This window comes from Chanos chanos, chromosome 2 (genome assembly GCF_902362185.1).
Source record: "Chanos chanos chromosome 2, fChaCha1.1, whole genome shotgun sequence".
Classification (NCBI taxonomy): Eukaryota; Metazoa; Chordata; class Actinopteri; order Gonorynchiformes; family Chanidae; genus Chanos; species Chanos chanos.
Genome location: NC_044496.1, coordinates 53,918,603 through 53,931,675, shown reverse-complemented (window position 1 = coordinate 53,931,675; position 13,073 = coordinate 53,918,603). Strand labels below are relative to the sequence as shown.

At 41.0% G+C, this 13,073-nt stretch overlaps 1 protein-coding gene across 1 annotated transcript; it reads left to right on the top strand.

Moving 5' to 3' along the window:
* The first annotated feature begins 563 nt into the window (after nt 1–563).
* tmtops3a (teleost multiple tissue opsin 3a) lies at nt 564–11,943 on the top strand. Its single transcript, XM_030765563.1, has 4 exons — nt 564–945; nt 6,598–6,926; nt 10,184–10,417; nt 11,713–11,943. Exons 1-4 carry the CDS (start codon nt 564–566, stop codon nt 11,941–11,943), a joined length of 1,176 nt encoding a protein of 391 aa, XP_030621423.1.
* The last annotated feature ends 1,130 nt before the right edge of the window (nt 11,944–13,073 follow it).

Here is a 13,073-nt window from a genome sequence, read left to right as displayed (position 1 = left end):
CAGATTTCTTTTTAAATATTACCATTAGATAATCAGTCCGAACTTTTAAAAAAAGGCTTTAAGTCGGGCAATCATAATTAATGTGTGACTTAAGACAAATCGACTATTCATTGAACGCTTCTTAATGTTACATGATTTTATATGGTCATCGCGATTACACGACTTGGAGAAAAAAAAGTCTGTGGGAAAGGGAAAACTAGCGGGCTATTTTAGCTGAAATGATCGTCAATATTGTGAGTTAAAATGTGTAAACTGTGTGTAAAATGTGTGATTTATTTATCTGCCATGTATTTGTAAGACCATAACTTCTGCTGTAGGTTTTACCAAGTGTAGGTTTGGTAGTTAAATTGGATGTGCGTTTTTTTGGTGGTGGTGGGGAGGGGGGGGGGGATTGTTCGTGGGGAACCTAACCTCTTTTTGCCTCACCTGTGAGGAACCGGGCATTCACAGACGCTCAGTATGTGGGGGTGCTAAGAGCTTAAATCGTGCGCGAGCGAACCGAGGGCGAGTCTTCCTTGCACTTGAGTCACTGTGCCAACATACTTGTCTGCTCCGAGGTGGCTATGGTCGTCCACATTTGGAGTTTTAACATTAGTACCAGAGACAATTCAACTTCGAATCAAAGCTCCAATGTAAGCTTTGGGGACGTTTTCATACCACCCCAAGATCCCTCTAGTCTGAGCAGAACTGGCCACACGGTGGTGGCAGTTTTCCTCGGATTCATCTTGCTTTTTGGACTGTTGAACAATCTTCTTGTTCTTCTCATCTTCGCAAAGTTTCGCTCACTATGGACTCCTATAAACCTAATTCTACTGAACATTAGTGTGAGTGATATTCTCGTGTGTATGTTCGGAACACCCTTCAGTTTTGCTGCTAGCCTCTATGGAAGATGGCTTTTAGGACATCACGGCTGTAAATGGTACGGTTTCGCCAATTCGCTTTTTGGTGAGTTGTTTTATTTTGATGGTCTAAAAACGCTATTCTACTGTCTTTCAACAACATTAAGAAAACGTAATAGTAAAGAATGATGATGAAAGTCCAAAACTGACTATGTTCAGACATCTCTCAGTGTCAACGAAATGACTCTTTTTCGTTCTCCTGACGTTCCTCAAGCGTAAAAGGTTACACATTCTAGTGAATGTCAACCTGTCCGTGTTACGTCGCGCAATTTGACACATTTTTCAAACTTTTCAAAGTTACTGAAATTGTACTCTGTTCTTGCAGTTGTTGTTCTCTATACACTTTTTTGATAGAAGACTTTAATCCACGAAGGTAAATGTATGCAATTTTAACCGTCGGATAGTCTAAAATGAACGCATCGCCTCAACTTTGATACTTCCTTTGTAGGTCATTTCTTTGTATAATGGGCTCAAGTCACACTCGTGCGCGGATCTTTGAGGGTAAGAGTACGAAATTAAACGCAAAATTAACAATCAGTCACACAAGCTACCGGGTAGAAAGCTCCGAAATTACGGTATTAACGAATACCAATGCCCCACACCAACCCTAGTGGTTTTAGAACCATGGAGAGCGCATACGAAACTTATTATGTTGGTTCTAGAAAGTTGCAACCCAGTCATATAATCTGCCACTCATGTGAAACACGCTATCACTGGTGAATTACTTGTACCTACTGTAATAACTATGTTATATGACGTTGCCGTAATAAAAGATAAAGCTTGATTTTTCCTTTCTCGAAGCGTGCACAAACATTATAGTTTCCTTCTGTCCTTTTCATCTATTTGATACTGCGCTGACCTTAAAACCCCTGGTGCAAACCTTGAACTGAAATAAATGTTTAGTACATGTAACTATGGAAGAAGTATGGAAATTGGATTTCAGTATTTCTTCAATCTTACAATCCATTTTATTTAAAAAAAACCCCAAAACATCAGGATTTTAATATTTACCACTGAATTCATCACACTGAAAGGCACTTGCTTGGTTCATTCATCTGTCACTTTTATCTCCATCTCAAGTCTAAAATCACCACAGATGAAATCATGACACTAAATAGGTAAACCCTATGGTCCACTTATGTTTTCAAATACCAAGATAAGGAACATTTATATGGTTGGGTATGTCATCTGTTTGTTGTGGAGTTGTTAAAAAGAATCTAAATAAACAAAAGGCAAACAAAAGACCAACCAACAAAAATAAAAAGAACAACAACAAGAATGACAACAACAAGAACAACAACAACAGTACTTACAGGGTATGTAATAACTAGGAGTTAACTTCAGGGTGTGTTTACACAGATAACCTGTTTTCATAACCTATTTTTGCTGTTTTCCTCTCTGCACATGGGGTGATAATTAAGGTCTCAGCAGTCAACATATCACGAAAGCAATTTCTACACGTTTGTGTGTATGTGAGAGAGCGAAAGACTGACATAGAGAGAGGGGGGGGGGGGGGGGGGGGGGGAGTGTATGTAAAGTCAGCAGGTATCCAGGTATTGGAGGGAGAGAGGGGAGAGAGAGAGAGAGAGAGAGAGAGAGAGAGAGAAGCCAGTGATTAAGTGAGAAACCTGCAATGATACAGTATGTAGTACTGTTTTTCCTTTTCTCAAACCTGAAGTAATCTTTGATTTGCTAGGAAGAGTCTATTGTATCACCTCTAGTGTGCAGCACACAAGACTGTTGTGTTGGCTACCACTGTGTTCCAAAGTGCAGTAATCACATTACTTCTTAGACAAGATGGACAAGCCCCAAAATGAGAGAATAAACAAAAAATCCTGTAATGTCCAAACAACAAACTTTCAAACATTAACATTTGAGACAGGACAAAATCTTTAATGACAGCACCTTTAAAATGAGTCCGCACTCAGGTATCATTGCCTTCAGCTATTTCAGAGAGTGGAGCAGGAGGCATTATAAAAACCCTATGTAAAATCTGTCAAGACCCCCAAAAGACCCTCCCAGAAATAACATTAGATTAAACTGATCATTTAGTCTGTTATGAATTGGTTCAGAAATAAACACAAGCGATTTCCGTCCCCAGTGTTATGGCATTTAAATGTAGGACTCATTTAAGGTCAGTAATTACTTCAGTGGGGGTGTGATTCCCCCCTCCTTGTCTCTCTCGCTGTGTCTGCTTTCAAGAGCAGCCCCAGGAAACAAGCCTTGTACTGGCGTCTGTCACATGGCACAGCCGGGAGCAGAGGCACTCACCGGGAGGTCCAACTGATGCCCATCCATCACTCGCCATTTTCTTATGTATATTTCCCTTAAGCACGACTGCGCTGCCAATTAATCCAAACTATTCAATACTTTGGTCTTTGGGGATGAAATGGTGAGGTGTACCATATTCCATTGGGGGAGAAAAATATATATATTTTGGCATTTACTAACTGTACCAAGGTTTTAGGAAGCAGTTTCTTCTGCAGTTTCTTCTTCTGCCGTTCTTATGTAGAAGCTGAAGTTTGTGGTACTTTGCCTCATATTTCAACTTTATATTCCAGTCCTGAAATATGTCTTTAATATTGAGGCTTGTCCCCCTGCACCCGCATTTTGTAATAATCTGCCGCATTTTGTAATAAATGTAATAAACAGTCTGAACGCAATATGCAATAAATTTCCCCGCATTTTGTAATAAATGATTACATGTTGTGGTGGTTATTACAAAACGTGGGAGTTGGGCTTTTTTTTTTTTTTTTTTGATGAAAATGTAATAATATGGTGTATTATGTAATAACCAACCAAAATGGATGTCTTCATTAATGAAAATTGTTGTAGAGTTAGGATAAATACCAATGCATGATGCACTATTGTAGCATAATGCATTCATTAGACGATGGCCGGTCTAGCCTGTCTAGCTGGAATTGAACTAAACTAAACTGCTCATTAGATGTCGGTAGAGTTAAACTGTCAGAACCACTCATCAAACCCATGAAAGATAATTTTGAGAGTTGCACATGCAGAGACTATCAACACACTGAGTTTGTCTTCCCTCCTGACACTGGACAATCAAACTATTATACTAAGAAACAAACATAAAATCATTGGACTGCTGAATGAGTTGAATATAACATACTGTACTACGTGCAAACACAGAAAGAAAGTACATCAATAAGATCAATAAAACTGGATGCAGTTTACTTTCCTCTATTTAAAGTGTGGAACAGATGAATGACCCAAAATAGTTCAATTCAAACGCTGAACACCATCGTGAACTCTTGACTTTATGCGTAGTGCTGAACTGTATGAACTGTACAGTATGTGAATCCCATTTGTGTTACAGGGTTTGTTTGAGAGTATAGAGGCTCCTGCAACGGGCGAGGCTTTGCTTTAACTCTGGTGCGCTTTGTTGTAACTTGTAGCAGACACTCAACGCCTCACCGCGCGTCCGTACATGCTGATAACGCTGCGCCTACAGACAACTCGTCTGTCAGCATGGCCGTGCTGCTGTCTGTCTGACCGCTGATAAGGCCCGGTGATGTTATCAGTTACAAATTTGTTTTTCACTGCGTGAGAAAATGGACGTGTGGTGTGAGAGCGTGTATAAAGTGTCAGTTGCATGATCAATGCATGACAGTTGGCAGCCCTGATTATCACACTGTAAATTTATGTAATACCTTCTAACAGGCCTGGTAGCTATTGCTAATTATTGCTAATTGCTCAAATTTACCCCCCCCCCCCCCCCCCCCCCCCCCCAAAAAAAGTCAGTAAATTACTTTGCTTATAAACGAGTCAATAAACATGGAAAGTTGTAAATTCTGAGAACTATTCCTGTGAATACATTCCTATGATGTTAAGCAGAGTGAAGGAAAACAACATTTTCCTGTCAGAAACTTTTTAAGACCAGTATTATCTGTTAGGCTAGCAGGTGTTGTCACTGCTAACCAGCACATGGTTATTAGCATAAAGGTTTGAGCTTTTATGTGTACACTTTTCATATTAGTAGACAAGCTACTCTACAGTAAACTCTAAATGAAAGAAACTCTACATCCAATGCTTTGCAGAGAAATAACATTATATTCACACTCAATATCATTATCTTTCAACATGTTGCCTTTCAACTACTAGCCAGTGGCAGACACTACAACTTATTATCACTCTTCCAAGGCAATTCAATAACTTTAGTTATAGCACATTTTTCATACAGGCAATTGATACATGAATAGACTATTTATAAGAAAAGACAATTGATAAGAACAGTGAATAAATAAATAGTGGTGTAGACAAAAACTAAATGTAAAATAAGTTGTTTAAAGAACGTTTTTTAAAGAACTCAAATAACTGAACTAAAAGCATCCATGAACAACTTGGTTTTGAGTTCTGATTCAAAAGTCTCGAGGGTTAGGCTGCCTTTGAGATCGACAGGGAGTTTGGTCCAGAGAGGCGCAGCAAAGCGATTAGAGATTGCTTAACCAAGTTTAGCCCTGGTACTGGGCACAACTAGCAGTCCACTCCCACTTGACCTGAGAGGCCTGGCAGGAGTGTACTCCTTAAACATGTCTGTAACGTATTTTGGTCCATCCCCATGTATTGATTTATAAACAAGCAGCATTGCCTTATATTGGATTCTGTGGCTGACAGGAAGCCAGTGTTGTGACTGAAGAATCGGAGTGATGTGGTCTGACCTTTTGGTCCCTGTAAGAACTCTGGCAGCTGCATTTTGAATCAGCGGAAGCTTTTTGATGGTCTTTTTAGGGGAGCCCTGTCGAAACACAATTGCCGTAGTCAACCTTGCTAGAAATAAAAGCTTTTATGTGGCTATTTAGACTAAGATCAGAGTGAACTTTAACACCAAGACGGGGCACCATAGGTCATAGGGATCTAATTTAATATTTTGGAAGTTTAATTTGGCTTAACGATTAAAACTGCAATTGCACAGATGAAGACATCCATTCTGGTTGGTTATCACATAGTGCACCTTATTATTACATTTTCATCACAAAAGAAGTGCAACGCCTGCATTTTGTAATAACCATCACAATTATGAAATAGTGTATTGCATTCAAGACGTTTATTACACAATGCGGCAGATTATTAAATAATGCTGGTGTTATTTCATAATGAAATAAAAAAGTATTACATTTTTTTTTCGAGTTATTACATAATGCGGTATTATTGCATAATGCGTTGTTACACGCCTCTATTCCCTCTCATTCCTTCCTTCGGCACAAACTGCCAGAGAGGCACAGTGGCACCGTTATAAAGATGCCTCGGAGACAGCAGTTCTCAAGCCGGACTACTTCTGTTACAATTTACTTTCTTGCGATGTTTTGCTTTGGTTTTGAATCATCCGTCTGGGGATTTTGTGAACTGTGAGAACAATATCTGTTAGTGTTCCTCCTATCTTATCTGAAATACTAACATTCCCACTCTCTCTCTCTCTCTCTCTATATATATATATATTTATATCACTGAATCAGTTTCTCTATCTATCAATCTGAATCAGTTTCTCTATCTATCTATCTATCTATCTATCTATCTATCTATCTATCTATCTATCTATCTATCTATCTATCTATCTATCTATCTATCTATCTCTTGTTAGATGGATAGACAGATATAGATAATGGTCATGGTGCTGGAAACAGGAAAAAATGAACTGAGATAATGGTTGTATCCACTGTCTGTGTTTGTTTCCCAGGCATCGTCTCTCTGGTCTCTCTGTCTGTCCTGTCCTATGAGCGCTATGCCGCTGTGCTGTCCTCGTCTAAGGCCGACTTGTCAGACTTCCGTAAGGCTTGGATGTATGTGGCCGGATCCTGGCTCTACTCACTGGTGTGGACCCTACCGCCCTTCCTGGGCTGGAGCAGCTATGGACCAGAAGGTGCTGGCACCTCGTGTTCGGTGCAGTGGCAGCAACGCTCGGCCAACAGCGTGTCTTATGTGGTCTGTCTGTTTGTCTTCTGTTTGCTCCTGCCCCTTCTGCTCATGGTCTACTGCTATAGCAAGATCCTGCTCATCATCAGAGGGGTGAGTAGGGCTGGGAGTGCAACTGAAGACAGCGTTACACACACACACACACACACACACACACACACACACATATATATATTTATATATAAATTTATGCATATGTAACACAGACACGCACGCGCACACGCACACCCACACAGACACACGCGCACATGCACACGCACATGCACACACATATTTTTCAAAGGCATTACATCAGTCTCTGAACTACAGCATGGTGGCTGTAGATAGTCAATACCCCCTTTCTTTGACCACGTTTTGAAAGGAGTTTCTTGGACACAGATGTGGAGAAGTACAGGTATAAAAGACCATAAAACGTAAATATTTCACTGAGAATGGTTAAAAGTGGAACATTTACATCATTAAGATAAAAAAAAAAGCATAATCAATGAGCTGCCAATCCCACCTTAAAACAGCCACGTATTTCATCACCAAGACTGGCCAAAGTGGTTGTTAGAAATGTTGGTACAGAAGCTACTAAAATGTTAAATGCTGCTTATTATATCAAAATACAACACAACCTGTTTTCCCAAGCTACCAGTCACTTCACTCTGAAAGAATATAAGCTACGGTTAATCTACCTATAGGAGACCTACAGTTTGTATATCTAAACACACTTTTAAAACAGATTCAAAGTACTCTACTAAGTCACAACTTCCGTGTACACTTGTGAACGACCCCATCAGCCATGCTACCAGATGAGCCACTCATTCTGTGACTTATTACAATCTTATTGGATAAAATTGGAGAATGCAACAAAGCGGAGCTTGGTGTGTTGCTGTGAAGTTAATTACAAGGAAACAACAATGAACAGTGATGGACAAGGAAACAGTGAGTCTTGAATGTATTTAAAACACCCCCTCACTACGACTGAGAGATGTACAGAGACTTTATGGAGAAGCAGTGAGGATAGAATGAAGGTAAATGGAACTGTAAGTGAAACTGTCACCGAAAAGCACTTACAATAAAAAGCACTTTTTCCTCAACAGGTAACATTAAAACCAATAATAATAATACAAGAAAGTACAATGGTACGTTGCTAAATGTACAACCCGGAAAAAAGAGATTATATCGATTATGTTGACACTCTCTCTAGAGAATGAGATTCCAAATTAATGTTCTAACTTCATCTCGACTCAAAAGATTGTGTTACGTTTATACAATCATTTACAACGATTACCAACTTCTCTCTCTCGGTTTCTCTGCTTCAGTTCATTTCTGTCGGTTAGAAAGTCAGGCAGCCGTACCCAATCACAGCGGTCCAATTAATGTCTCACCCTACGTTTCCATGGTTATAAAAAGCACGCTGAACCTTGTCCTCCGTGGTTCTGTATTTACTCGTTTGCTATTGATTTGCTTCCCCTGAAGGGACAAGAATAAAACACTTTGAGGAGTTCGGTTAGCCACTGGTCTACCGGGTGGGTCGCCGGCGACCTCCGCTGTGTGACTCATCCGTGCCCGTACGACATTACATAAACAAGCGTCTGAGGGAAGGAATATGTAATTAGGCCTTTGCAGTGGACGGTCAGTCGGCTCAAGCTGTCGGTGTCACTGTTTGAATGAATCATCCAGAGGAAAGGAGGCTATTTTTAGCAGCCGGAATGGGTCTGTTACTACTGGTGACAAGCTGTTATGTAACCAACTGATTTTTCTCCTGGATTTTCGCTCTTCATTTGAAGAAGCTGTATTGTCTACCTCGGTAATGAAAAAAAAAAGACCTTCTTTAATTATCTTAGAAGTGGGCCACGGCGCTTTGAGGCCCTTGGGGGTTTTCTTCGAAATGTGGCCGCGGAGATGGAATCCCAATCTGATTTGAAAGGTGAATGACGAGGATTTGAGAGCCGGACCATTCACCGGGTCCGATACGCAGGGAAAGCAGTGTCATTCATTAAAAGAGTCTGGATGCGGGGCACTGACGGGAATAGTAATAAACTGATTTTCATTTTCACCATTCGCCCCAAAAAGCCCGTTTCATAACCGAAACAATCTCATGCTTCCACGCGGCTTAAAAATGATGAAATTTAAGTTTGAGGTGTTTGTAAAGCGCATGCCTCTATGTGACATTTAATTTTGAACAGATCGAAAAAGGTTCTGCTTTTGTGAGCTAGATAAAATGGTAAGAGGACGGTTTTACATTCGTGTGGCATGTATTCGCATGCAGATTACATATCTGAAGTTTGAAATGGTAGTAACTGTAACAGACATGAAAAATATCTCAAGGACCTTTTTCTAAACAACAACAACAACAAAAAAAAAAAAAAAAAAAAAGGAACTGAATGAATACTTTTTCCATGTGGAAACGTCCTCATTTTAATCGCATTGCTGAGGGAAGAGTTCACGCAGAGGTTGTGAGGGGAAAAAAAAAAAAAACCCTACACACACATGATGATGGTTCAGACCTAATGGAGCATGCAAGGAGGTGTGAGATGGCATGGGATGGTGTGGACAGAGCGCCCCCCCCCCCCCCGTCATTATTTCTGATTGGGAACTTGAGCTGTTTGACAGATCTACCGGGGGATTATCAGACTGAGGTTTCAGAGTAAATTATGCGAGAGGGAGGGGGTCTGACAGAGTGTCAAACGAACGCACGGGGGGGGAAGGGTTGTGACGCAGACGGCCATCTTCCACCCCTCCCCTGATCTGAGATCAGCACAGAGATCAGGCTGGTTAATTTAGCCAAAGCATCGTTGAGACATGAATCATCATCTGCTGGACTGATCTTACATGTCACAAGCGTTGCCCATGGATACGTGGCTTCATTCTGAGACTTGGTACTTAGAAAACAGTTGAATCCTGTGACCAGAAATACACACATTAAGCCAATGCTCTCTCTGTCTCTCTGTGCTCTTTTGAACACCAGTTCTATAACAGAAGAAAGAGACCAGGGGCAAATCTGGGTTCAGCATTGTTTGTGTAATCTGCACGCCAGTGTTTCAAGTAAAAAAAAAAAAAAAAAAAATTAAAAAATGCAAAAGTTACAGCTCAGACAACATAACCGCTTCGAAAATATAATTGCAGACCTTACAAAGCTTTGACATGTCTTTCACATGTATCAAAATCTTAGAACATAATTTGTGCCGAAAAAACGCCATTTTTTAAGAATCAATTAACATTAACAATAGTAGCCTACACCAAAGTCACCCAGACGTGTGTCTTTTGCACTACAACATTGACATTAAACGTTTTAGACGATTATTGATGTCATCTCCACTGTGATTCTCTCTCTCTCCCTTCCTCCGGTCCTCCTTACGCAGGTGGCGAAGATCAACATTATGTCAGCGCAACGTCGGGAGAACCACATCTTACTGATGGTCCTGACCATGGTGTCCTGTTACCTGCTGTGCTGGATGCCTTACGGGGTGATGGCTCTAGTGGCCACGTTTGGCAAGAGGGGCCTGATCACCACCACGGCCAGCGTAGTGCCCTCCGTCTTGGCCAAGAGCAGTACCGTGGTCAACCCTGTTATCTACGTACTCTTCAACAACCAGGTAAGCTTAGGGCATCAGAAACAGGGGATAATGAGAGAGAGAGAGAGAGAGGGGGAGAGGGAGAGGGAGAGAAAAAAATCCCCACACAGGTCGATATTCAGGTTCATCTGAACAGCTTTCTTTCCTTCTTTCTTTCTTTCTTTCTTTCTTTCTTTCTTTTCCTTATTTTTTTCTTTTTTCCTCTTTTTTCTTATTTTGCTGTATGGGTCATGTTTCATTCTAAAAGCAAAACTGTACACATCGCTGGAAATTTCAATAAAATCTTTTAGATATAATATACGCCTTTCCTTAAAACATTTGGACAATGAAGTATGTTTTAAGTGTTCCACTGAAAAAACTCAAGTCACTGATTTGACTGCTGTCAAGGGCTGTTAACAGCCGTTATCGATATTTAGGCTTTTCAGTTGTCTGAAGGAGTGGGGAGGGTTGTTGCAGAAATCTTATGGCTGCATCTCCATAGCTATTCATGCCAACTCTTTTGTTTCATAATGACTTAAGTTTTGATTTTGATTGTGTTCAAGTCGATTAAATCTGTAAAATTCACGTTATGACAGTGGACTCAAGCAGGTACCTAACCCCAGTTTCTGCGGGTCTCTGGCCGGGCCAGACCCACACTAATAACCTGCTGAGCTAATCTTCTCTCCTCTGCCAGGTGTCAAGCAAGCACACAGTCTGTGCACAGCAGACGTGCTACAACACCAAGCACAACACAAGTCAGTGGAACTCAACACGACACAACACAACACAACGCAACACAACGCAACGCAACGTAACACAATACAACACAACACAACACAACACCAATGCAGCACAGGGTCGCAGAACACGACACAGCTCAGTAAAATGCAATACTTTCCAGAAGAACATGGTATATTTTCTGATATGCCAGAAGTGCAGGCCAATAGAACCCAGGAGCTGAATGTCCCCGTTTCCTCACTGAGCAGTGCCATCGTCAGCTGTAGCATTCTCACACTGTCAGCTGTGTCGTGACAACGGTTTCCACAGAGGGAGAAAACCGTTAAAGACAATGGCTTTGGAGCACTGCTTCAGCTGGGTCTTCAGCTTTCAGAATGTCAGAGGTTGCTGGGGAGTATTTCAGTGGAGTCAGTCCTGAATGTATTCCCTCTCTGTCCCTTTAACCAAAGACACAGTCAGGGTGATTAAGCCAATGCATATTTGTATCGTGTTTTTGTCATCCTGAATATAATACGACCTGTCCTATGGACAGCGTACATGTCCTTTTTTCCCCCCTGCTTGACACATGTTTCTATGCGCCAGCAAATCTTTCCTTTCAGTTCTACAGATGTTTTGTGGCCTTCGTGAAGTGCGGAGCGGAGCCGCAGTCCATCCATACCCTCCAGCCTCAGCAGAGCAGCCGGGATGGAAACCCCACCCTCTGCACCTGCAAACCCACAGAGCAGACTCTTCACACCCCCACCCCTAGCCACACCCACAGCCACACCCACCCTGAACAACAACAGAAAGAGACACGTGCCCTGTCCCTAGTGGTCCACTACACACCCTGATGCAAATGAAGAAATGAAGAAAACTCTGTTTTTTTTTGTTTGTTTGTTTGTTTGATTTTTTTTAGGAGAATGCAATATTGCTCTATGATATGTTTTTCTAGAGAATGGAAAATTTCATGTGTGTTGAACACTACACTGTGTAGTTGTCTGCTCTCAGGTATTAAGGAAAAAGTGAGTTGAATGAATTATGGTGGGATTGCATGTGTCCCTTTCCAGTCTTACTGGTCTGAGTGATCCAGTCTCCAGCCTCCTACAGGATGTTGTCTTCTGTAAAATGTGTCAGTAATGTGTCCTGTTTTTTTTTTTTTTAATCACTGACTTCTGTTTGTCCTCTTCTGTTTGTTTACTTATTTCCAGGCATGTTACAGCTTTAAGGAAGCTGCTAAGTTGTGAGGGCACATTTTCATCTGAGCAGGTCCTGTGTAGCTGAGGTACATTGAGGTACAGTATTAGTGGGCATACGAACCAAACATTTACTCTGTAGCAGTGAGAATACTGTCTCCTCAGTTCTAGAGGCCACACTCTCACATGCCAGTGTTCTCTGAAAATCTTGTGGAAAAACGATGTGATGGCAGGCTGTGACATCTGTTATCAGTTACATCTAGTTTACGCACAACTGGACTTTAGTTTGGGTGTATTCATCTTCGGTCAACGTAAAACAGAGACACTTAACCAGGAGCTGCTGCTGAGAACATGAACTACCTTCTGGTGTAGTGACGCACGTCACCAGTAGTGGGAGCTGCTACTCAAATCTCTTTCAGCTAGTGTTCCAGTTTCAGTCTGATGACTGATGCAAAATGCTGTCTAGCACATGTTAAGCATTTAGTATATGAAAAGAAAACAATGGGGCATCTGGTAATGAGTAAAATTATTTATCATTCATAGGAGCTTGTCACTGCTGATAAAAATGTACATTTGCATAGATGATTAACAGATTGTATTACATAAATGCTAACTGGGGAAAGACATACCTGATTTGCTCTCCTTCTTCATATTTGTATCATGTCATATTAGACGTATTTGCTCAGTGGATTTATTTCAATGCTGAAATGAAGTCATATGAATGTAGTTACATGTTCACGAGTGTTTCCTGGAAACGATACTATGTTGTTTTCGTGGTATACAGAGCA